At 51.1% G+C, this 26,809-nt stretch overlaps 1 protein-coding gene across 3 annotated transcripts in view; it reads left to right on the top strand.

The window, feature by feature from the left end:
* CNGA4 (cyclic nucleotide gated channel subunit alpha 4) overlaps positions 1 to 21,720 on the top strand; it is a 47,593-nt gene extending 25,873 nt beyond the window's left edge. For 2 of the 3 annotated variants that reach the window (XM_063956934.1, XM_063956935.1), the window contains 3 exons: positions 301 to 407; positions 18,613 to 19,608; positions 21,275 to 21,720. In XM_063956934.1, coding sequence (XP_063813004.1) covers positions 301 to 407; positions 18,613 to 19,608; positions 21,275 to 21,663 — 1,492 coding nt within the window. In that variant the 3' untranslated portion in view covers positions 21,664 to 21,720. The remainder of the gene's footprint in view (positions 1 to 300; positions 408 to 18,612; positions 19,609 to 21,274) is intronic. The other variant, XM_063956936.1, reaches the window with a different exon arrangement.
* Positions 21,721 to 26,809: the final 5,089 nt, after the last annotated feature.

The following is a 26,809-nucleotide window of genomic DNA, read 5'->3' as shown; positions in this document are numbered from 1 at the left end:
TTCTGGAGAGGTCCTGTGCACTGTGAATGGGGGTTCTGTGAACCATGGCTGGAGAGGTCCTGTGCACTGTGGCTGGGGGAGCAGTGTAAAAGGCTACAGGTCAGTGGAAGGGTGTCCAAAACTGCTAGTCTATTTGCATAGTACACGAGGGACCACCATAAACGAGAATAAAGGTAGCCCTGAAATTTCACTAGAACAAATCCCCCAAATACTGTATCTCCGGGACAGCAGTAAAACCATCAGCCATACATAGAGCTCTCCCCCGGGGCACAGCCTGTACTAAGCCCTCTGTCTCCCCAGGTCCTGCTTCACCGACATCCAGCACAAGTATCTCAGCGTGTGGCTCAGCTTGGACTATCTGTGCGACATCATGTACATCATGGATATAATCGCCAGCTTCCATACAGGTGTGTGACGCGGACTATCACCGTGACCTGACCAAGGAGCACATACATTATAATAAGATTTTACTCACCGGTAAATCTATTTCTCGTAGTCCGTAGTGGATGCTGGGAACTCCGTAAGGACCATGGGGAATAGACGGGCTCCGCAGGAGACTGGGCACTCTAAAAGAAAGATTAGGTACTATCTGGTGTGCACTGGCTCCTCCCTTTATGCCCCTCCTCCAGACCTCAGTTAGGATACTGTGCCCGGAAGAGCTGACACAATAAGGAAGGATTTTGAATCCCGGGTAAGACTCATACCAGCCACACCAATCACACCGTATAACTCGTGATACTATACCCAGTTAACAGTATGAAATATAACTGAGCCTCTCAACAGATGGCTCAACAATAACCCTTTAGTTAGGCAATAACTATATACAAGTATTGCAGACAATCCGCACTTGGGATGGGCGCCCAGCATCCACTACGGACTACGAGAAATAGATTTACCGTGAGTAAAATCTTATTTTCTCTGACGTCCTAGTGGATGCTGGGAACTCCGTAAGGACCATGGGGATTATACCAAAGCTCCCAAACGGGCGGGAGAGTGCGGATGACTCTGCAGCACCGAATGAGAGAACTCAAGGTCTTCCTCAGCCAGGGTATCAAATTTGTAGAATTTAGCAAACGTGTTTGCCCCTGGCCAAGTTGCAGCTCGGCAAAGTTGTAAAGCCGAGACCCCTCGGGCAGCCGCCCAAGATGAGCCCACTTTCCTCGTGGAATGGGCTGTTACTGATTTAGGATGCGGCAATCCAGCCGCAGAATGCTCCAGCTGAATTGTGCTACAAATTCAGCGAGCAATAGTCTGCTTAGAAGCAGGAGCACCTATTTTGTTGGGTGCCTACAGGATAAAAAACGAGTCAGTTTTCCTGACTCCAGCCGTCCTGGAAATATAAATTTTTAAGGCCCTGACTACGTCCAGTAACTTGGAATCTTCCAAGTCCCTAGTAGCCGCAGGCACTACAATAGGTTGGTTCAAGTGAAAAGCTGATACCACCTTAGGGAGAAACTGGGGACGAGTCCTCAATTCTGCCCTATCCATATGGAAAATCAGATAAGGGCTTTTACATGACAAAGCCGCCAATTCTGACACACGCCTGGCCGAAGCCAAGGCCAATAACATGACCACTTTCCACGTGAGTTATTTCAAATCCACAGTTTTAAGTGGCTCAAACCAATGTGATTTTAAGAAACTCAACACCACGTTGAGATCCCAAGGTGCCACAGAAGGCACAAAAAAGGGGCTGAATATGTAGCACTCCCTTTACAAATGTCTGAACTCCAGGCAGTGACGCCAGTTCTTTCTGGAAGAAAATCGACAGAGCCGAAATCTGGACCTTAATGGAACCCAATTTTAGGCCCATAGTCACTCCTGACTGTAGGAAGTGCAGAAAACGACCCAGCTGAAATTCCTCTGTTGGGGCCTTCCTGGCCTCACACCACGCAACATATTTTCGCCAAATACGGTGATAATGGTTTGCGGTTACTTCTTTCCTGGCTTTTATCAGCGTAGGAATGACTTCCTCCGGAATGCCCTTTTGCTTTAGGATCCGGAATTCAACCGCCATGCCGTCCAACGCAGCCGCGGTAAGTCTTGGAACAGACAGGGCCCCTGCTGTAGCAGATCCTGTCTGAGCGGTAGAGGCCATGGGTCCTCTGATATTATTTCTTGAAGTTCTGGGTACCAAGCTCTTCTTGGCCCATCCGGAACCACAAGTATCGTTCTTACTCCTCGTTTTCTTATTATTCTCAGTACCTTTGGTATGAGAGGCAGAGGAGGGAATACATAAACCGACTGGTACACCCACGGTGTCACTAGAGCGTCCACAGCTATTGCCTGAGGGTCCCTTGACCTGGCGCAATATCTAGTTTTTTGTTTAGGCGGGACGCCATCATGTCCACCTGTGGCCTTTCCCAACGGTTTACCAACAGTTGGAAGACTTCTGGATGAAGTCCCCACTCTCCCGGGTGTCGGTCGTGTCTGCTGAGGAAGTCTGCTTCCCAGTTGTCCACTCCCGGAATGAACACTGCTGACAGTGCTAAGACGTGATTTTCCGCCTCATCGGAGAATCCTTGTGGCTTCTGCCATCGCCATCCTGCTTCTTGTGCCGCCCTGTCGGTTTACATGGGCGACTGCCGTGATGTTGTCTGATTGGATCAGTACCGGCTGGTTTTGAAGCAGAGGCCTTGCCAGACTTAGGGCATTGTAAATGGCCCTCAGTTCCAGAATATTTATGTGTAGGGACGACTCCTGACTTGACCAAAGTCCTTGGAAATTTCTTCCCTGTGTGACTGCCCCCCAGCCTCGAAGGCTGGCATCCGTGGTTACCAGGACCCAGTCCTGTATGCCGAATCTGCGGCCCTCTTGAAGATGAGCACTCTGCAGCCACCACAGTAGAGATACCCTGGTCCTTGGAGACAGGGTTATCAGCCGATGCATCTGAAGATGCGATTCCGACCACTTGTCCAAGAGGTCCCACTGAAAGGTTCTTGCATGGAACCTGCCGAATGGAATTTTGCTTCGTAAGAAGCTACCATTTTTCCCAGGACTCGTGTGCAGTGATGCACCGATACCTGTTTTGGTTTCAGGAGGTCTCTGACTAGAGATGACAGCTCCTTGGCTTTCTCCTGCGGGATAAACACTTTTTTTCTGTTCTGTGTCCAGAACCATCCCCAGGAACAGCAGGCGTGTGGTAGGAACCAGCTGTGACTTTGGAATGTATAGAATCCATCCGTGCTGTTGTAGCACTTCCCGAGATAGTGCTACTCCGACCAACAACTGCTCCATGGACCTCGCCTTTATAAGGAGATCGTCCAAGTACGGGATAATTAAAAACTCCCTTTTTTCGAAGGAGTATCATCATTTCTGCCATTACCTTGGTAAAGACCCTCGGTGCCGTGGACAGTCCAAACGGCAGTGTTTGGAATTGGTAATGGCAATCCTGTACCACAAATCTGAGGTACTCCTGGTGAGGATGGTAAATGGGGACATGTAGGTAAGCATCCTTGATGTCCAGGGATACCATGTAATCCCCCTCCTCCAGGCTTGCAATAACTGCCCTGAGCGATTCTATCTTGAAATTGAATTTTTTTATGTATGTGTTCAAGGACTTCAAATTTAAAATGGGTCTCACCGAACCGTCCGGTTTCGGTACCACAAACAGTGTGGAATAGTAACCCCGTCCTTGTTGAAGTAGGGGCACCTTGACTATCACCTGCTGGGAATACAGCTTGTGAATTGCCTCTAGCACAGCCTCCATGCCTGAGGGAGTTGTCGGCAAGGCAGATTTGAGGAAACGGCGGGGGGGAGACGCCTCGAATTCCAGCCTGTACCCCGGAGATACTACTTGAAGGATCCAGGGATCCACCTGTGAGCGAGCCCACTGATCGCTGAAATTTTTGAGGCGGCCCCCCACCGTACCTGGCTACGCCTGTGGAGCCCCCGCGTCATGCGGTGGACTCAGAGGAAGCGGGGGAAGAATTTTGATTCTTGGAACTGGCTGACTGCTGCAGCTTTTTCCCTCTTCCCTCGTCTCTGTGCAGAAAGGAAGCGCCTTTGACCCGCTTGCTTTTCTGAAGCCGAAAGGACTGTACCTGATAATACAGTGCTTTCTTAGGCTGTGAGGAAACCTGAGGTAAAAAATTTTCTTCCCAGCTGTTGCTGTGGATACGAGGTCCCAGAGACCATCCCCAAACAATTCCTCACCCTTATAAGGCTCTATGTGCCTTTTAAAGTCAGCATCACCTATCCAGTGTCGGGTCTCTAATACCCTCCTGACAGAATGGCCATTGCATTAATTCTGGATGCCAGCCGGCAAAATATCCCTCTGTGCATCCCTCATATATAAGACGACGACATATGTTCGCAAAATAGTATCCCTGTTTGACAGGGTTACAGACCACGCTGCAGCAGCACTATCTGCAGGTCTCAGTCTAGTACCTGAGTGTGTAAATACAGACTTCAGGATAGCCTCCTGCTTTTTATCAGCAGGTACCTTCAAAGTGGCCGTATCCTAAGACGGCAGAGCCACCTTTTTTGACAAACGTGTGAGCGCCTTATCCACCCTAGGGGATATCTCCCAGCGTAACTTATCCTCTGGCGGGAAAGGGTACGCCATCAGTAACTTTTTAGAAATTACCAGTTTCTTATCGGGGGAACCCACGCTTTTTCACACTTCATCCACTCATTTGATGGGGGAACAAAACACTGCCTGCTTTTTGTCCCCAAACATAAAACCCTTTTTTAGTGGTACTTGGGTTAATGTCAGAAATGTGTAACACATTTTTTATAGCCGGGATCATGTAACGGATGTTCCTAGTGGATTGTGTATATGTCTCAACCTCGTCGACACTGGAGTCAGACTCCGTGTCGACATCTGTGTCTGCCATCTGAGGGAGCGGGCGTTTTTGAGCCCCTGATGGCCTTTGAGACGCCTGGCAGGCGCGGGCTGAGAAGCCGGCTGTCCCATAGCTGTTACGTCATCCAGCCTTTTATGTAAGGAGTTGACACTGTCGGTTAATACCTTCCACCTATCTATCCACTCTGGTGTCGGCCCACAGGGGGCGACATCCCATTTATCGGCATCTGCTCCGCCTCCACATAAGCCTCCTCATCAAACATGTCGACACAGCCGTACCGACACACCGCACACACACAGGGAATGCTCTGACTGAGGACAGGACCCCACACAGCCCTTTGGGGAGACAGAGAGAGAGTATGCCAGCACACACCAGAGCACTATATAATGTAGGGATAAACACTATCACTGAGTGAATTTTCCCCAATAGCTGCTTGTATAAACAATATTGCGCCTAAATTTAGTGCCCCCCCTCTCTTTTTAACCCTTTGAGCCTGAAAACTACAGGGGAGAGCCTGGGGAGCTGTCTTCCAGCTACACTGTGAAGAGAAAATGGCGCCAGTGTGCCGAGGGAGATAGCTCCGCCCCTTTTTGCGGACTTTTCTCCCGCTTTTTTATGGATTCTGGCAGGGGTAATTATCACATATATAGCCTCTGGGGCTATATATTGTGATTATTTTGCCAGCCAAGGTGTTTTTATTGCTGCTCAGGGCGCCCCCCCCCCAGCGCCCTGCACCCTCAGTGACCGGAGTGTGAAGTGTGTATGAGGAGCAATGGCGCACAGCTGCAGTGCTGTGCGCTACCTTGGTGAAGACTGAAGTCTTCTGCCGCCGATTTTCCGGACCATCTTCATGCTTCTGGCTCTGTAAGGGGGACGGCGGCGCGGCTCCGGGAACGAACACCAAGGACGGGTCCTGCGGTCGATCCCTCTGGAGCTAATGGTGTCCAGTAGCCTAAGAAGCCCAAGCTAGCTGCAAGCAGGTAGGTTCGCTTCTTCTCCCCTTAGTCCCTCGTTGCAGTGAGCCTGTTGCCAGCAGGTCTCACTGTAAAATAAAAAACCTAACATATACTTTCTTTCTAGGAGCTCAGGAGAGCCCCTAGTGTGCATCCAGCTCGGCCGGGCACAGAAATCTAACTGAGGTCTGGAGGAGGGGCATAGAGGGAGGAGCCAGTGCACACCAGATAGTACCTAATCTTTCTTTTAGAGTGCCCAGTCTCCTGCGGAGCCCGTCTATTCCCCATGGTCCTTACGGAGTTCCCAGCATCCACTAGGACGTCAGAGAAATATAGATATACAAGCATACAGGGAGGTGGGGCATGATTACAGACATATAGCAACACCCGGCATAGGGTGGCACTTGATATATCGGCTGACGGGATCCCGGTGCTGGTATACCGACAACTTTTTTCCCTCTCTGGGTGTCCATGACCCCCCTGCAGGGAGAATAGAGCGCAGTGAGTGTGTGACAAAGCCAAGGTGAGACTTGAGCAGTCAGACAGTCCACGTCGGGACTGTGCAGTCAGAGCTCTGTGTGCTAGGAAGCCGCTGGGGCCCAGGAGCTGTAGGAGACAGGGTACACCACCCAGTGGCACCGAGAGAGGGGGAGGGGAGAGGGTACAAATTACCTGGGCCCAGGTCTGATGGACGGGCACAGGTCCACGCCTCCTGTGATTAGGCCACGCCCCCTGAAAAGTACCTGGGCCCAGCCAGGCTCTCTACTGACCTGGCTGGGAGGCATGTCATGCTCCTGTGAGTGGGTGCTTCTCATGTGTTAGACACACGCCCCCAAAGAGGTGTGGCTATGCCCCCAGCATGCTGTGGTCACACCCCCTCCAAGGGGGATGGAGGGCCCCAGGAAGTTGTTGTGCTGGGGCCCAGGATTTCTCTTGGCAGCTCCATAGCCAGATTAAGGGGGGGGGGGGGGGGATGCAGGGCATACTGTACCCCGGGCCCCCCTTTGTCAGGATCACCGTGACATCACTAGCTCTCCTTCTTGTGCAGCAGCAGAACCAGGAAGCCAGAATGTGAGCAGGACAGTATGCAGTGCAGGCGGGGACACAGGAGTATCAGGATTTATGAGTTACCTACGGAGCTTCCTGACCCGAGGAGAGATAGGAGGGTGGAGAGAGCTGGAAGTGACACAGGGATCCAGCTTCTCCTCCTCCCCGCCTGGGTCCTGTGTAACCTGTTATGTAATGTACAGAGAGACACACAGAGTCCTCCTGAGTCCTGTCCCAGTTATACCCCTTTCACACTGACAATAGCGGGGTCACACCCGGGAACGTGTACACAGTGCTTCCCAGGAGTGACCCGGCTTGAGATCCCTTCAGACCTGTGGCCCCACCCGGCATATTGCTGGGTTGGTGATGTCACCGCTGACGCTACAGGAGGCGGTGCTTGGAGATAATCATCTCCAAGCTCTGCCTCCTCCTATGCAGAGAATGTGTGGCGGGGCACCTTGACCCGGCTTACCCGTTCACACTGCACACATCCCGGGTCTATTCCGGATTCAACCCAGGTCAAGACCTGGTATGAAATGTCGGGACGCTCGTCCCGGGATATTCTTTCAGGAACCATTCACACTGATACCCCTTTTCCACTAGCTTTGTAAACACGGGTAAATGCGCGGGGGCGCGCATTTACCCGTGTTTTTCCCTAGTGGAAACGGGTCCCCCTGCAGATTCCTGGATCAAGTGATCCGGGAATCCTATCCGGGCAGCTAGCCGGGTTGAACACGTGTTCATCCCGGCTAGCTGTCTAGTGTGAACAGGAGCCGTGTCGAGGTGACACGTTTCCCATTCACAGTGTATGGGAGGGCGGCGCTGGGAGATCATGTGATCAGCGCTGCCCCTGCCGCGTCAGCAGCAGTGTCACAAATCCCGCAAAATGTCGGGTTGTGAGCGCTGTGGGAAGGGGGCTGTAGCACGGGTCGCAGCCGTCCCAGGCAACACGGCTGCGACCTGTGCTACAGAGGTGGAAAAGGGGTATGAGCAGATTCCCGGGTTGCTGCGCGGTCATGTGTAATAACCCGGGAGATATCTGTCAGTGTGAGAGGGGTGTAAGCAGTGCAGAGGCTGCTGCTACATGTGTAATAACCCGGGAGATATCTGTCCGTGTGAGAGGGGTGTAAGTAGTGCAGAGGCTGCAGCTACATGTGTAATAACCCGGGAGACATCTGTCAGTGTGAGAGGGGTGTAAGTAGTGCAGAGGCTGCTGCTACATGTGTAATAATAACCCGGGAGATATCTGTCAGTGTGAGAGGGGTGTAAGTAGTGCAGAGGCTGCTGCTACATGTGTAATAACCCGGGAGATATCTGTCAGTGTGAGAGGGGTGTAAGTAGTGCAGAGGCTGCGGCTACATGTGTAATAACCCGGGAGATATCTGTCAGTGTGAGAGGGGTGTAAGTAGTGCAGAGGCTGCGGCTGTTCTACATGTGTAATAACCCGGGAGATATCTGTCAGTGTGAGAGGGGTGTAAGTAGTGCAGAGGCTGCGGCTGTTCTACATGTCATACCATAGACGACGCATTTTATTTCTCTAGGTGTATTTTAAGGTTGTTTAAGTTGTTTTTGTTCCACTACAAGAAAACTTTAGAAAATAGTTGTCTCTCAATTAGGTGGAGCTACATACAGTACCCAGCATTACTACACTGATATACACCAGTGATTTACATGTAATATACACAACCCATACCTCACACACAGGCCCTCATTCCGAGTTGTTCGCTCGGTAGCTGCTTTTAGCAGCATTGCACACGCTAGGCCGCCGCCATCTGGGAGTGTATCTTAGCTTAGCAGAATAGCGAACGAAAGATTAGCAGAATTGCTACTTAATAATTATTTGTAGTTTCTGAGTAGCTCCAGACCTACTCCTAGATTGCGATCACCTCAGTCCGTTTAGTTCCTGGTTTGATGTCACAAACACGCCCTGCGTTCGGCCAGCCACTCCCCCGTTTCTCCAGGCACGCCTGCGTTATCTGCTGACACGCCTGCGTTTTTTAGCACACTCCCGGAAAATGGTCAGTTACCTCCCAGAAACGCCCCATTCATGTCAATCACTCACCGATCACTCGAGCAATAGAAAACAGTCGTTCGGCCATGTGTAAAACTGCAAAGTTTTGTGTGAAAGTACTTAGCGCGTGCGCACTGCGGCCCATACGCATGCGCAGAACAGCCAATTTTTAGCCTCATCGCTACGCTGCAAAAACGGCAACGAGCGATCAACTCGGAATGAGGGCCCATGACCCGTTCCAGGAGGGACACCATGCTCTCTACCTGGACTTCCCCCTTATTATATGACGGCAATCACCTGTGATGAAACACCTTTCTTATCTATTAAATAGTTCAGCACAGGTGACGCCAATCATATAATAAGAGGGAAGTCCAGGTAGAGAGCACGGTGTCCCTCCTGGAATGGGTCATGTTGGGAGGTACACACTATCTTATATACACCCCCTTCCACCGGGCCCCCTGTCTTAAGTGCCCCAGGCCCCCCATAGGCTTAGTCCGTCCCTGGGCAGCCCTGAGACCGCCAAACTCTGGCACTGCATTAGGGAAGCTGCGGCAGCCAGCCAGGCCAGAGCCTGTGAGATCCCTGCAGGAGGGTGAGACTTTGTGATCTTGTAGTGGAGACTTTGGGGTAAATTTACTAACATTCGTATTTTCCCGTTTCAGGTCAAAGTTCAATCACGAATGACATCGAAAGTGTAAAACTGCAACTTTTTGAATTTGTTACGATGGATTTACTAAGCTGTTGTATTCGGGTTTTTCTTTTGTTCGATGTCGATGTCATTCGTGTTTTTTTATTTATTTTTACGGCAGTGATTAGCAAAACACTGCCGACTTTTTTACAATGAATCTCGGCCGGATCTGTGTGATCCGTGCTGGGGTTCATTTTTTTTTTTAAATTAAACACTGTAAAATCCAAAAAAAAAATTGCGTGGGGTCCCCCCTCCTAAGCATAACCAGCCTCGGGCTCTTTGAGCCGATCCTGGTTGCAAAAATATTGGGGGGAAAATGACAGGGGTTCCCCCATATTTAAGCAACCAGCATCGGGCTCTGCGCCTGGTCCTGGTTCCAAAAATACGGGGGACAAAAAGAGTAGGGGTCCCCCGTATTTTTAAAACCAGCACCGGGCTCCACTAGCTGGACAGATAATGCCACAGCCGGGGGTCACTTTTATATAGTGCCCTGCGGCCGTGGCATCAAAAATCCAACTAGTCACCCCTGGCCGGGGTACCCTGGGGGAGTGGGGACCCCTTCAATCAAGGGGTCCCCCCCCCCAGCCACCCAAGGGCCAGGGGTGAAGCCCGAGGCTGTCCCCCCCATCCAATGGGCTGCGGATGGGGAGGCTGATAGCCTTTTGTGATAATGAAAAGATATTGTTTTTAGTAGCAGTACTACAAGTCCCAGCAAGCCTCCCCCGCATGCTGGTACTTGGAGAACCACAAGTACCAGCATGCGGCGGAAAAACGGGCCCGCTGGTACCTGTAGTACTACGACTAAAAAAATACCCAAAAAAACACAAGACACACACACCGTGAAAGTATAATTTTATTACAAACATACACACATACATACATACTTACCTTATGTTCCCACGCAGGTCGGTCCTCTTCTCCAGTAGAATCCAAGGGGTACCTGTTGAAGAAATTATACTCACGAGATCCAGGGGTCCAGGGTCCTCGGGGAATCCAGGTGTAATCCACGTACTTGAAAAAAATAACAAAACGGACACCCGAGCCACGCACTAAAAGGGGAACCATGTTTGCACATGGATCCCCTTTTCCCGACTGCCAGAAACCCACTCTGACTGATGTCTAAGTGGGTTTCTTCAGCCAATCAGGGAGCGCCACGTTGTAGCACTCTCCTGATCGGCTGTGTGCTCCTGTACTGAGTGACAGGCGGCACACGGCAGTGTTACAATGTAGCGCCTATGCGCTCCATTGTAACCAATGGTGGGAACTTTCTGCTCAGCGGTGACGTCACTTTAGGTCAACCGCAGGGCAGAAAGTTCCCACCATTGGTTACAATGGAGCGCATAGGCGCTACATTGTAACACTGCCGTGTGCCGCCTGTCAGACAGTACAGGAGCACACAGCCGATCAGGAGGGTGCTACAACGTGGCGCTCCATGATTGGCTGAAGAAACCCACTTAGACAGAAGTCAGAGTGGGTTTCTGGCATTCGGGGTAAGGAGTCCCATGTGAAAACATGGGGCCCCTTTCAGTTCGTGGCTCGGCTTTCCGTTTTCTTATTTTATGCAAGTACGTGGATTACAAATGGATGCCCCGAGGACCCTGGGACCCGCGATCTGGTGAGTAGAATTTATTCAACAGGTACCCCTTGGATTCTACTGGAGAAGAGGACCGACCTGCGTGTGAACATAAGGTAAGTATGTGTATATGTTTGTGTGGATGTATGTAATAAATCTTTACTTTCACGGTGTGTGTGTGTTGTCTTTTTTTGGGTATTTTTTTAGTAGTAGTACTACAGGTACCAGCGGGCCCGTTTTTCCGTCGCATGCTGGTACTTGTGGTTCTCCAAGTACCAGCATGCGGGGGAGGCTTGCTGGGCCTTGTAGTACTGCTACTAAAAACAATATCTTTTCATTATCACAAAAGGCTATCAGCCTCCCCATCCCCAGCCCATTGGATGGGGGGGGACAGCCTCGGGCTTCACCCCTGGCCCTTGGGTGGCTGGGGGGGGGGACCCCTTGTTTGAAGGGGTCCCCACTCCCCCAGGGTACCCCGGCCAGGGGTGACTAGTTGGATATTTGATGCCACGGCCGCAGGGCACTATATAAAAGTGACCCCCGGCTGTGGCATTATCTGTCCAGCTAGTGGAGCCCGGTGCTGGTTTTAAAAATACGGGGGACCCCTTCTTTTTTTGTCCCCCGTATTTTTGGAACCAGGACCAGGCGCAGAGCCCGATGCTGGTTGCTTAAATATGGGGGAACCCCTGTCATTTTTTTCCCCATATTTCTGCAACCAGGATCGGCTCAAAGAGCCCGAGGCTGATTATGCTTAGGAGGGGGGACCCCACGCAATTTTTTTTTATAAAATAACAACTTTCCCACCCCTTCCCACTGATATACATGCACGGATCTCATGGATCCCTGCATGCCTATCCAATCACGGAAAAAAAAGCAGGTCTGTTTTTTTTTTGCACTTTTTTACGAGTTGTAATTTTTCACGGCAGTGTTTGTTTGTTTTTTGCTTTGCACTTCTTAGTAAATTACCGAGATTCATACTTAAACAGCCGCGTTTTGACCGATGGTGTATTCATTCGTAATTTTTTTCTTGGACTTGCAAAAAATTACGAATGCCCTCATCACTGCCGTGATTATTGCTTAGTAAATTACCGAGATGACACTTTGATGAAAAAACGGCATCTCGGTCAAAATCGGGAGCTTAGTAAATGTCCCCCTTTGTTGCAGACTAGCTGCCTATATACAGAGGGGCTATATCTGTTTTATTTCTGCTGACAGTATAGCATTACCTTCATTTCTCTTACGTCCTAGAGGATGCTGGGGTCCACATTAGTACCATGGGGTATAGACGGGTTCACCAGGAGCCATTGGCACTTTAAGAGTTTGAGAGTGTGTGCTGGCTCCTCCCTCTATGCCCCTCCCACCAGACTCAGTTTAGAAAATGTGCCCGGAGGAGCCGGTCACAGCTAGGGGAGCTCTACAGAGTTTCTCTAGTAAAGTTTTTTATTTTTTTATTTATTATTTTACAGGGAGGCTGCTGGCAACAGCCTGCCTGCAGCGTGGGACTAAGGAGGGGAACAGTGTCGGCCCTGCGGGGTCTGAGCCACTGTCTCCGCTGACAGGACACTGAGCTCCAGAGGGGTCGGATCGTTCTCTGCCACAGGGGACCGCTCGCCCCAGCAGCATGCCGCCAACCCCTTAGCTGAAGATCGGTGGCGAGTTAGTCACCGCCCCCCTGGCAAGCGGGGGACCGGTGTGAAGATGGCGGCAACAGGGTAGGAGCGCAGTGAGGCTCAGCGGTACTTAGTGCGGCGCTGTGAGGGGCGCCCTGAGCCAGCACCTGAATCCTGCACTGGTCAGCAAGCCTGTCGGGGTCCCTGGATCTCAGCCAGCATTTTACCTCAGGCCAGTGTAATCCTATGAAGAGCGGGAAGACAGCGCCATTTTGGGGGTGGAGCTTCTCCTCAGAGCAGACCCAGCAGCGTTCAGCGCCATTTTCCTGCCTGCACAGCACTGTCAGTGAAGAGCAAGTCCCTCCACAGCAACTCCAGCTATCTCTCACGGTACCAGGGGGTTGTAGAAGGGGGTGAGGCTGCAAAACGACTGTGTAACCTATTAAGGTGCACAGTCAGCGCTGGTTGGGGGTCTCCCTTTATATTGAAAGCGCTGTGTGTGGGTTGTCTCCAATCTCTGTGTCTCTCTTGCCTTTCTTGGGGGTGAAACTCTGTCTGTCCTTGTGTGTGTGTGTGTGGTGTGTGTGTGTGTGTGTGTGTGTGTGTGTAGTGTCTATGGTCTCCATTAAGCTATGTCCAGGAACTCTGTGTCATATGCTGGCTGCAGGGGAAATGTCCTCTCAGGATGATCCCATTCCATGTAATCAGGATTGCACTGGTTTAGCACAGATTCCAGCAAGGGAGCCTGGGTTGTTATCCTCTATCAAAACTATGATTTCTCAGATTTCAAATAGGGTTGCACAAAATGAATCTGCAACTCAGGCTTTACAGAACTCTATGGCAGTCTGGCGCAGTTCTGGTACCTCAGGGCTCCCCGCTGTGTATTCACATAAACGTGCTCTTGCGCAGATCATGCAGGATGATACCGATACCGATTCTGACACTACAGATGGTGAGGGGGATGTGTTGCAGGGGCCGCATCTCTTGCTAAAGGGGTGCAGTTGATGATAGAGGCTATTAGGGATGTGTTGACTATTGCTGATACAACACCCGAGCAGGTTGAGGAGGCTTACTTCACTGAAAATAAGAAAGCCTCGCTAACCTTCCCTGCATAAAAGGAATTAAATGCTATTTTTGAAAAGGCTTGGGAAAACCCGGATAAAAAATTCCAGCTACCTAAAAAGGTTCTGGTAGCGTTTCCTTTCCCGGTAGAGGATAGGAAAAAATGGGAAAACCCGCCTATTGTTGACGCGTCAGTATCCAGACTCTCAAAAAAGGTGGTTTTACCTGTTCCAGGATCTACCGCCTTGAAAGAGCCGGCTGATCGTAAAATTGATAATACGCTCAAATCCATGTACACGGCTTCTGGGGCTGTACTGCGTCCCACTATTGCCAGTGCATGGATTGCCAAGGCTATAGCAAAGTGGTCAGGCACGTTACTTGAAGATTTGGATACTATGGAGAAATGTGATGTTGAATTGTTTTTACGTAACATTCAGGATTCGACAGGATTTCTGGTAGAATCCATGAAAGACCTGGGTTCCATGGTTGCGGGAATTTCTTCCATGTCTGTATCAGCTCGTCAATGACTGTGGTTGCGCCAGTGGTCTGCACACGCGGAATCCAGGAGAAGTGTGGAGACCCTACCCTACACAGGTCAGGCTCTCTTTGGGGAAGCGTTAGATGCGTGGATCTCCACGGCTACGGCTGGTAAGTCACCTTTTCTTCCCTCAGCTACACCTGCTCTGAAGAAACCCTTTTCTTCAACAACATCACAGCCCTTTCGGCCTACCAAGCCCAGAAAGGCCAAACCGTCCAACACCTTTTTTCGGGGAGGTCGGCCCAAGTTCAAGAAACCTGCGGCTGCAGGTTCTCAGGAACAGAAACCTGCTTCAGGTACACCAAAGTCCTCCGCATGACGGTGGACTGCACGCCCCAGAGGTGGGGCCGGTGGGAGCGAGACTCAGGCATTTCAGTCACGTCTGGCTGTCATCCGGCCTGGACCCCTGGGTGCAAGATATTGTGTCCCCAGGGGTACAGGCTGGAATTTCAAACTCTCCCTCCTCACCGATTTTTCAAATCAGGCTAGCCGGCTCTGCTGACAGACAGGACTGTCTTGCAAGAAGCCGTCCAGAAGTTGGTGGAGGCACTGGTCATTGTGCCAGTACCTCTTCATATGCAAAACAAAGGTTACTATTCTAATTTTTTTGTGGTACCAAAACCGGATATTTCGGTCAGGCCCATTCTGAACTTAAAATCACTAAACCCCTTTCTGAGGGAGTTCAAGTTCAAAATGGAGTCTCTAAGGGCGGTGATATCAGGTCTGGAGGAGTGGGAATTCCTGGTATCCCTGGATATCAAGGATGCGTACCTCCCATTCCGATTTGGCTGCTGCATCAAGGTTATCTCCGATTCGCACTGTTGGACTGTCATTTTCAGTTCCAGGCCCTGCCATTCGGCCTCTCAACACAGCACCGAGGGTATTCACAAAGGTGATGGCGGAAATGATGGTTCTCCTCCGGAGACAGGGGGTGAATATAATTCCATATCTGGACGATCTGCTGATAAAGGCAGCGTCCAAGGAGAAGCTGTTACGGTCCATAGCTCTCACGACCCAGCTTCTCAGGGAACATGGTTGGATCCTGAATCTTCCAAAATCACATTTGGAAGTGGAACCAACCAGGAGGTTGTCCTTTCTGGGAATGATCCTCGACACGAAGTGTCCTGAAGCCAGCCCGGGTGTCGGTTCATCAGTGCATTTGCCTTCTGGGGAAGATGGTGGCCTCTTACGAGGCTCTGCAGTATGGGAGGTTTCACACTCAGTCCTTCCAACTGGATCTCCTCGACAGGGGGTCGGGATCCCGCCTACACATGCACCAGAGAATACGTCTGTCGCCAAAGGCCAGGATTTCAGTCCTCTGGTGGCTGCAATTACCTCACCTTCTGGAGGGCTGCAGGTTCGGGATTCAGGACTGGATCCTTCTAAACACGGATGAAAGTCTCCAGGGCTGGGGCGCAGTCACTCAAGGGGAAACTTTCCAAGGAAGGTGGTCAAGTCTGGAAGCCGGCCTGCTGATAAACATTCTGGAACTAAGAGCCGTCTACAACGGTCTTCTCCAAGCGGCCCATCTTCTGAGAAATCGGGCCATTCAAGTGCAGTCGGACAATGTGACAACAGTGGCTTACATAAACCGACAGGGCAGAATGAAGAGCAGAGCTGCAATGTCAGAGGCAACAAGAATCATCCTCTGGGCAGAAAAACACGCGTTGGCGCTGTCAGCAATCTTCATTCCGGGAGTAGACAACTGGGAAGCGGACTTCCTTAGCAGACACGATCTCCATCCAGGGGAGTGGGGTCTCCATCCGGAGGTGTTCAAGGAGGTAACAGATCTTTGGGGCATACCCCAGATCGACATAATGGCCTCTCGTCTCAACAAGAAGCTTCGGCGGTATTGTTCCGGGTCGAGGTACCCGCAAGCAGTGGCGGTGGACGCCCTAGTGACTCCGTGGGTGTTCCAGTCGGGGTACGTGTTTCCTCCACTGCCACTCATCCCAAGGGTTCTAAAGCTCATAAGAAGAACGAGGGTTCAAGCGATTCTCATTGCTCCAGACTGGCCAAGAAGGGCTTGGTACGCGGATCTTCTGGATCTACTGCTAGAAGAGCTGAGGTCTCTTCCTCTTCGGGAGGATCTGCTGCAGCAGGGGCCGTTCGCCTATCAAGACTTACCACGGCTGCGTTTGACGGCATGGAGGTTGAACGCCAGATACTAGCTCGGAAGGGCATTCCAAACAAGGTTATTCTTACCCTGATACAGGCTAGGAAAGGAGTAACGTCTAAACATTACCATAGTATTTGGGAAAAATATGTATCTTGGTGTGAGTCCAAAAAGTTTCCTACGGTGGAGTTTCAACTGGGATGTTTTCTCCTCTTCCTGCAAGCAGGTGTGGCTATGGGCCTGAGGTTGGGATCCACTAAGGTCCAAATTTTGGCCCTATCGGCTGCCCTCCCTGAGGTTCAGACTTTTTTTGCAGGGAGTTCTGCACATCCAACTTCCCTTTGTACCGCCTACGGCACCCTGGGATCTTAACATGGTGTTGCAGTTCCTCCAGCCAGACTGGTTTGAGCCTCTTCAGGAGATTGAGGTCAAGTTTCTCACGTGGAAGGCTGTCACTTTGTTGGCCTTAGCTTCTGCTAGATGTGTGTCGGAGTTGGGGGCTTTGTCATGTAAAAGCCCATACTTGATCTTCCATGAAGGTAGATATGAGCTTCGGACACGTCAGCAGTTTCTTCCGAAGGTTGTGTCGGCATTTTATATCAACCAACCTATTGTGGTGCCAGTGGCTACTGACTCCTCAATTTCATCAAAGTCCTTAAATGTTGTAAGGGCTCTGAAAATCTATGTTAAGAGGACTGCTCGTCACAGAAAATCTGACTCCCTGTTTGTCCTGTATGATCCCAAGAAAATTGGGTGTACTGCTTCTAAGCAGATGATCTCTCGCTGGATCAGGTTCACTATCCAGCATGCATATTCTACGTCAGGATGGCCGTGTCCTACGTCTGTTAAGGTCCACTCTACTCATAAGGTGGGGTCTTCCTGGGCGGCTGCCCAGGGTGTCTCTGCGTTACAACTTTGCCGAGCAGCAACTTGGTCTGGGTCGAATACGTTTGCAAAGTTTTACAAGTTCGATACTTTGGCCTCTGAGGACCTGAAGTTTGGTCTATCAGTTCTGCAAGAGCCTCCGCGCTCTCCCTCCCGTTCTGAGAGCTTTGGTACATCCCCATGGTACTAATGTGGACCCCAGCATCCTCTAGGATGTAAGAGAAAATAGGATTTTGGTTACCTACCAGTAAATCCTTTTCTCGTAGTCCGTAGAGGATGCTGGGCACCCGCCCAGTGCTTCGTTTTCCTGCAAACGTTATTTGGTTCAGTTCAACTTTAGTTGAGTACTGCATTGTTACTTGGTAAGTAATCTTTCAGCGGTTGCTGAATGTTCAAGCTGGTTAGCTTGGTTTGCCTTGCATGTGTGAGCTGGTATGAATCTCGCCACTATCTGTGTAATATCCTTCTATCGAAGATGTCCGTCTCCTCGGGCACAGTTTCTAGACTGAGTCTGGTAGGAGGGGCATAGTGGGAGGAGCCAGCCCACACTCTCAAACTCTTAAAGTGCCAATGGCTCCTGGTGGACCCGTCTATTCCCCTGGTACTAATGTGGACACCAGCATCCTCTATGGACTACGAGAAAAGAATTAACTGGTAGGTAACCAAAATCCTATTTTATACAGTATACCGGAAAAGCTGTGTTTGCATCCTGATTAAGCACCTAGAAGACACTGCACCAATACACACCTCTATCGAGCTAATTACCCAATATCATCACAATATACATACTTCCCAGCATCTAGAAATACAGAGGCGGGACTTCTCACGTGCCTTCGGCTTGCACTCCCAAAAAGGGGTGTGGCCTTGGCAAAAGGAGGCGTGGCCTTATGGGAATGCCACGATCGCGAGCCACGCCCCCATTCTCCATAGTGGGGGCATGACCAGCGCTCTGTGAGCTGCCAGCATGCCCCCAACCCCTCTGTTGTCAGTAGATGCTGTGCGCATGCCGCAGTGATCAGCGTTACACGGCACATCAGAGAAACCCCCCCCCATGGGTCACACTGGTCAGAGCAGAGGTCGTCAGTCCAGTCAAGAGAGATCTTATAGCACAAGTCATAATTTCCCAATATGTTTATGGATGTTGAGAGGAACAGGAGCACCTGGAGCAAACACGGGGAAAACATACAAACTCCACAGACTGAAAGGGCCCACTTTTTTTTTTTTGCACTAAGGTTGTTTATGTTTGTATACAAGTTACACAACATGTGAATGTGGCGTCCACCTACATATAAACCGCATAAATGTATCTGTTCTTTACTTCTAGGGTTTCTGCAAGAAGGGATCCTGGTCACAGACAGGAACCAGATCGCCCGGAATTACGTGTTCTCCGCAAAGTTCCGTTGGGACATCCTTTCCATTCTGCCAACCGACTTCCTTTACTTCAGATTCGGCATCCACACCCCTAGTGTACGCGTCAATCGCTTTCTGCATTTCCATAGACTGTTTGAGGCCTTTGACCGCACAGAGACACGTATCCCATATCCCAACGCTTTCCGCATCTGCAAGCTGATGGCCTATGTCTTTGTGGTCATCCACTGGAACAGCTGCATCTACTTTGCACTGTCCGGCTATGTCGGGTTTGGCAAAGACGCCTGGGTCTACCCCAACATCTCTGACCCCGAGTTTGGACGCCTGGTGCGTCAGTATCTCTACAGCTTTTATTTCTCCACCCTGATCCTGACCACCGTGGGGGACATTCCTTCGCCCATGCAGGAGGAAGAGTACATATTCATGGTGGTGGACTTCCTCATCGCCGTCCTTGGATTTGCCACCATCATGGGAAGCATCAGCTCGGTCATCTCCAACATGAACAGTGCAGACGAGGCTTTCTACCCCAACTACGACCAGGTGAAGCTGTACCTCAAGATGTACAAGGTGAACAGGAGTCTGAAGAAGAAAGTCATTGCCTGGCACCAGCATCTCCAGATCAACAAGAAGTTGACCAACGAGAACCAGATCTTGGAGAATTTGCCGGAGAAGCTGAGGGTCGAGGTGGCGGTCAGCGTCCACATGTCCACTATGAGCAAAGTGCAGATCTTCCAGAACTGCGAGAAGAGTTTACTGGAGGAGCTGGTGCTGAAGCTGAAGCCGCAGGTCTACAGCCCCGGAGAGTACGTCTGCAAGAAGGGCGACATCGGCCGGGAGATGTACATCATCAAAGAGGGGAAGCTGGCCGTGGTCGCGGACGACGGGGTGACGCAGTTTGCTGTTCTAGGGGAAGGCAATTACTTTGGGGAGATCAGTATCCTGAACATCAAAGGTAAATGATAATTTATATTACAATATTGGTGTTATTTTATCATTTATTGCTGCACTCAATATAAACAGCTACTGTACACGGGCAAACGGGAAAATGCGCCAACGTAGCAGTGAACAAACAGCTGCAACACATGTAAGGAGACAGGATAAGATTAAAAGTAGAAACTCTGATGCTGGGCACACAATAATATATATATATATATATATGCAGATCAATTCATCTGCAGATATACCTATGGACGGATCCGTCAGTGTTGTTCATACACACTGCCCAATCCGTAGGGACTGTCGTCACAAACTGGGTGGGCGTTTACATGCGCCTGCCCAGTTCAGCTGTCAGTCACCGCCGGCTGGTGCAACATGTGTACACACACAGCGATGCACCAATATATCAGACTAATGGACCCACGATATATCGGGCGTTCACAGACATATCGCGTCGGCCCTGCAGCATCTACCAATATACTGGTGCATCGCTGTGTGTGTGTACAGGCGGTCAGCCGACCGCCTGTCCACTCCCTGCGAGAGCTGGCGGTGATTGACAGCTGAACTGGGCGGGTGCATGTAAACGCCCGCCCAGTTCGTGACGTCAGTCCCGACGGATCGGGCAGTCTGTATGTTCAGCACAGTGCCCGGTCCGTACAGAGATATATCTAATAGTGTGTACCCAGCATTACACAGATATTTATTTCACACACCACACTCCAGTGATACTGCATGGTGCGTTCTCCTAGGTAACGGTGGTGCGGGTTATGATGGAACTACCATTGTGGCAGGAGTGCAGCATCTACACTCCACCCACACTTCTGTATCTCGCAGACACTGTCTGATATATAAGACTGCCTCTGGGGTATATACAGTAAGACTGCCCCTGGGGTATATACAGTAAGACTGCCCCTGGGGTATATACAGTAAGACTGCCCCTGGGGTATATACAGTAAGACTGCCCCTGGGGTATATACAGTAAGACTGCCCCTGGGGTATATACAGTAAGACTGCCCCTGGGGTATATACAGTAAGACTGCCCCTGGGGTATATACAGTAAGACTGCCCCTGGGGTATATACAATAAGATTGCCCCTGGGGTATATACAGTAAGACTACCCCTGGGGGTATATACAGTAAGACTGCCCCTGGGGGTATATACAGTAAGACTGCCTCTGGGGTATATACAGTAAGACTGCCTCTGGGGTATATACAGTAAGACTGCCTCTGGGGTATATACAGTAAGACTGCCCCTGGGGTATATACAATAAGATTGCCCCTGGGGTATATAAGGTAATACTACCCCTGGGATATATAAGACTGCCCCTGGGGTATATACAGTAAGACTGACCCTGGGGTATATACAATAAGACTGCCCCTGGGGTATATACAGTAAAACTGCCCCTGGGGTATATACAGTAAAACTGCCCCTGGGGTATATACAATAAGACTGCCCCTGGGGTATATACAGTAAGATTGCTCCTGGGGTATATACAGTAAGACTGACCCTGGGGTATATACAGAAAGACTGCCCCTGGGGTATATGCAGTAATACTGCCCCTGGGATATATAAGACTGCCCCTGGGGTATATACTGTTTATGAGAAAATATAAAGTTATATTATTTATATCACGATAAAGCGAGTGAGTGCAATAATATTGTCCGACCTTCCTCCCCGTCTAGGGAACACCTCCGGCAACCGCAGGACTGCGAACATCAAGAGCATCGGCTACTCTGACCTGTTCTGCCTCTCCAAGGAGGACCTGGGAGATGCTCTGACCGAGTACCCCGACGCCAAAGCTCTTCTGGAGGAGAAAGGACGTGAAATCTTACTGAAGATGAACAAGCTGGACGAGGCCCTGGCCGCGGAGCTGGTGGCCAAGCAGCAGGAGCTGGACAACAAGATGAGGAGGCTGGAGGTGAATCTGGACTCCCTGCAGACCAAGCTGGCCCGGTTACTGGCCGAGTTGGAGTCCAGCGCTGTGAAGATGTGGCAGAGGATTAAACGCCTGGAGTGGGAGATCAGCCTGTGGGAGGATGAGACCCCGGACAGAGCTGTGGAGGGAAAGTGACCACACAGCAGACCCACAGAACTTTGGGGCAGATGTATTAACCTGGAGAAGGCATAAAGAAGTGATAAACCAGTGATATGTGGAAGGTGATAAAGGCACCAGCCAATCAGATCCTAACTGTTAATTTACATATTAGAGCTGATTGGCTGGTGCGTTTATCACCTTGCACATATCACTGGTTTATCACTTCCTTATGCCTTCTCCAGGTTAATACATCTGCCCCTTTATTCCCTGACAGTATTCTGTACAGTAACATTGAGGTGGAACAATGCGAGGCTCAGACTCAGATACACAGGGATTGCGCCATACCGCGCGGTGCCTACTGGTTGCGCACTGCCAACGCAGTGGATTATGGGTGACAACCCTTCTCATTACAAATATATCCACCTCCCCGCGCACAGAATCACTCACTCCGTATACCTGCCTGCAGACACTACACCATTTCTGGTACCACGTCACGCTGACGCCGAGGTCCTCATGGGCAGATTCTGAGTCACATACAGGTCTGAATGCGGCCGCATCTAGCAAATGTTAGTAAACTGCGCTGTAGCAAATGTACGCATCATTGCGCATATCTCCAAGTGATTGTGAGCCCGGTGGCTGACACTACCTCTCCATACGTGAAATGGGGGTTTGTGGGCGTCAGCTGGGCACATGCAGGGAAGTCTCGTGGGCGTGTAGCCAGAGCCGCGTCCTATTCTGAATGGTGCGTATGCTGGGGTGATATGTAAATAAGAACTGTGGTGTGGTAATTTCCATACGTACCATTAGGGGGCAATGTTCTCCTATATTCCATGCCCCAAATGCCTGTCTCCTGCCTGGTGTGCCCCGGTTATAGGGCCTCTGCCTGTGTCTCCACCTGACATGACTGCGTCCTGGAACTAGCTCGCTCTTCTAGTTGGTTATTGTATAATAAATACATTGTAACAGAAAACCATGAAACGGAGAGAAATAAACTAGAAGTATCCCTTTATATTGTTACTAGATGATTAATCGCGCCCTACGGGTGCTCTTCACACCGTCGCAAGGGGCTACGCCCCCTTAACCACTGCACGCCTTTCTGGGGTTCAATATTTGTATTATATGGAGTATTACCTGCGTTCCTAGTTTTGTTAGTGGTTAAATATTGCACGACGAAAGGGCGTCCGATGGCGAAGGGGGCGTGGGCGTGAACAGCACCTGCTGGCACGATGTACAGAATGTAGCAGGTGCAGGGGTGACCGCGGATGGGGGAGGGTGTCTGTAGATGCTGCGGGTGGAGGGGGGCGGATGCGGGGGGGGTGCACGGATGGGGTCGGGAGGTGATGCGGGTGGGGGCCGCGGATGGGGGAGGTGGTCCGGAGGCGCTGCGGGTGGTGGAGGGGGTGCTGCGGGTGGGGGAGGGGCAGGTGCGGGGCTGTTGCGGATGGGTTCTGAAGGTGCTGCTGATGGGGGAGGGGGTCCAGAGGCGCTGCAGGTGGTGGAGGGGGTGCTGTGGGTGGGGGAGAGGCGAGTGTCGCGGATGGGGGAGGGGCGGGTGCGCCGTGGGTGGGGGGCACGCAGGGGTAGCGCAGGTGGGGGAGGGGCGGTTGCGGGGGTGCAGCGGGTGGGGGAGGGGCGGGTGCCGTGGTTGGGGCGGTTGCGGGGTGCAGTGGGTGGGGGAGGGGTGGTTGCCGTGGGTGCAGCAGGTGGGGGAGGGGTGGGTGCGGGGTTGTCCATACCTCTGATCCATGGCTTGAACCATGTAATGTCCTCAGCTGCGGCGCCCCAGACCTGCTCAGGGTGTTGAGGAGCGGAAGACATGATGATGGTGCTGTCCCCGCACAGGGCGGAGTACAGTGGCCTGCTGCTGCGGGTGAGGTGTGCGGCAGGGTCAGTGGGCTGGCGCTGGTTCCTGATCCCCGGGATCGCACAGCTGAGCAGTCACCCATGCAGCGTGGTGACCAGAGAGGGGCTGCGCCTGGAGAGCTGTGCCCCGAGCAGACCGTCGGCCAGGGAGAGCGCTGTGCCTCAGCCCCCCGTTCCTGCAGTCATGCTGGGACACCAGAGAAAGTGGATCCTGGGCTGGTTGTTCATTTACCCATCTCCCACATAGATCTGTGAGTGTGACTCCGCCCAGTGCTGTGACTCCGCCCAGCGTTATACACACAGGCGCAGAGTCACAGATCTAGGCTATTATATAGGAGATAGCAATGTGTGAGTGATAATACCTGTGCGGATCACTAGGGACTGCAGACGAGGCACACGTCTGTATACATCACACGCGTGTACACATCCAGGCCTTACCGCGCTCCGCCTAGCTACAGGACACGTGGTGAAAGCAGCGGCGCACTCTCTGCAGTATGGGGGTCTATTCATGAAGATGTCACGTACAGAACGGTTACTTATTACATCAGTCCGATGCGATCTATAGCTCAGCTACGTATAGGAGCAATTCATGGATAGTCACGTTTCCGGTTATGCAATCCGGTATTCAGAGCTGTGGCGTTCTCATCTTCAGCTGCGGTCTTCTGCGGGGTATGGAGTCAGAAGTCAGGTCCATTCTGCTCATGCGCTGGCGGCTAAGGTCAGGAGGCTACTGGGATATCAAGAGGGCGGAGTAAGTGCCGGGCAGAGAGCGGTGAAGTATTGCGCTTCCATGACGGTTTCGCACTGCAGTTCGGACTACACTATCCTGAGACGGCGAATCTGAGCACACCGCAGACATAGAAAGTAGAGATTTCCGTCCTTTAATGAATCACACTCACCACACTAAAGTACGGTGATGTGATTCAGGCACGGAGCGGGGGTGACGCTGGCGTAGTCAGGAACTGCTCCACGGTAACCCGCTCTGTGATTGTTTTTCTGCAAAACAGGGCTCTTCTCTAATCTATGAATAAACCATGGGTCTTATTCAGCGGCAGTCTGAAATGCGATTGCAGTTCCATGTGCATCTATGTGACGGAGTCAGCCACATAGACAAAGCAGCGACGACGTCCCCTTGTCCTACTGCACCGGGCTGAGACTGGATGTGCGGGTTGTGCGCGCACTGGCGATAAGTGTAAAATACCAGTACACAATGTGACCGCGTCAGTCAGTCAGTCAGTCAGTCAGTCAGGGGAGAGCAGATAAGTAGCTGAGGGACAGATCATGTAACATGTGACCAGCAGCAGACACAAATAAGATTTTTTTTTTTTTTATGACACTTAAGAAATATTTGCAGACTTCCTCATCCCAGCCTGAGTAACCAGCATTATGTGGGTAATATGAGTGTGGGCTCCAGTGTGGAATCAGTTGTGGAGGCTTTGCACTGTTTGCAAATAATTGACCTCAGTCACCACTATGAACGTTCTACTTATACAAGTGTCAGAGCACACGTGACGCAGACCCCACCGGCTGCGCCTGAGGTTTATCTCTGGCTACTGTAGTCACACTCCATAGGCCCGATTCAGACTTGATCACTGCTGAGCGTTTTTGCACAGCGGGCGATCGAACTACTGCGCATGCACCACAAAATGCATGCGCGTTGCCAAACAGCAAACCAATCGCACGTCTGTTCGCAAGGTGATTGACAGGAAGAGAGCGTTTGTGGGTGGTTCATGGCAGTTTTCTGGGAGTGTCAGGAAAAATGCAGGCGTGTCCAAGCGTTTTCAAGGAGGGTGTGTGACGTCAGCTCCGGCTCCGATCAGCCTGATTCCTTCGCACTGTAGGAGTAAGTATTGAGCTACGCACACACTGCATGGCGTACATAATCGCACACTTGCACGGGGCGAAATTTCACTCCCCCTCGGCGGTGACTATCTGATCGCAAGACAGTGTAATTTGCAGCACAGCAATCAGGTCTGAATTATTCCCCATGTCTGCTCGCCCAGCTACGCCCTCCAGCCATACTCTCAGCCCATTACAGGCCCAGTCTTGGCATCCTAGTCGTAAACTTTTGCACATATCCAATATGACAAATCGCAACCTGAGCCCATGAAAAAAAAATATATAATTTGCAAATAGCAATTTATAGTCTGAGACAGGTATTTGAGAGGGTGGGGTTGTCTAGGCAAAAAAACACAAGTTACCCCGGGCACACTGCCATAAGCCAGGAAAAATAGGAATTTAATACCTGCCGGTAAATCCTTTTCTCGTAGTCCATAAGGGATATTGGGGACACATTAGTAAGATGGGGTATAGACGGGGTCCAAAGGAGCCAGTGCACTTTAAATTTCTTCCACTGGGTGTGCTGGCTCCTCCCCTCTATGCCCCCTCCCACAGGTCAGTTATAGGTAAACGATGCCCGAAGGAGAATGACATACTTGAGAGAAGGAACATAACAATAAGCGTCGCAAGATTTACACACCAGCACACAATAACACAACCGGGCCAGGAACGGCTGGCAACATTAACAGCAACAGCTGAACAGGAACACGTAACAGAGAACCTGCAGAAAGTGACCGTACAGAGACGGGCGCCCAATATCCCTTATGGACTATAAGAAAAGGATTTACCGGTAGGTATTAAAATCCTATTTTCTCTAGCATCCATAAGGGATATTGGGGACAGATTAGTATGATGGGGATGTCCCATAGCTTCCAGAACGGAATTGGAGGAAATAGGTAGACCAGCTGGTAAGGCCAAGGCGCTGTCAGCGCATCCACGGCACTCGGCTGAGGGTCCCTGGTTCGTGAGCAGTAACAGCGAAGCTTCTTGTTGAGACAAGAGGCCATCATGTCGATCCGTGGGCAGCCCCACCTGTCGATGATCTGTTGAAACACCTGAGGGTGTAGTCCCCACTCCCCTGGGTGGAGATCGTGTCGACTTAGGAAGTCCACTTCCCAGTTGTCCACTCCCGGAATGAATATTGCGGACAGTACTCTTGCATTTCTTTCTGCCCAGAGGAGTATTCTTGACACCTCTTGCATGCAGGCCCCGCTTTTTGTCCCTCCTTGTCGATTGATGTACGCCACAGTCGTGGCATTGTGCGACTGCACCTGGATCGCCCGATCACGGAGTAGAGGGGATGCCTGGATAAGAGCATTGTAGATGGCCTGAAGTTCCAGGATGTTGATCGGAAGGAGGGCCTCTTGGGCAGACCACCTGCCCTGGAACTGCGTCCATTGGGTGACAGCTCCCCATCCTCTCAGACTCGCAACCGTCGTGAGGAGGATCCAATCCTGAATCACGAAGTGTCGACCTGCCA

Source organism: Pseudophryne corroboree, chromosome 2 (genome assembly GCF_028390025.1).
Source record: "Pseudophryne corroboree isolate aPseCor3 chromosome 2, aPseCor3.hap2, whole genome shotgun sequence".
Classification (NCBI taxonomy): Eukaryota; Metazoa; Chordata; class Amphibia; order Anura; family Myobatrachidae; genus Pseudophryne; species Pseudophryne corroboree.
The sequence above is the reverse complement of the archived record's forward strand: the minus strand, read 5'-3'. Positions and strand labels throughout refer to the sequence as shown.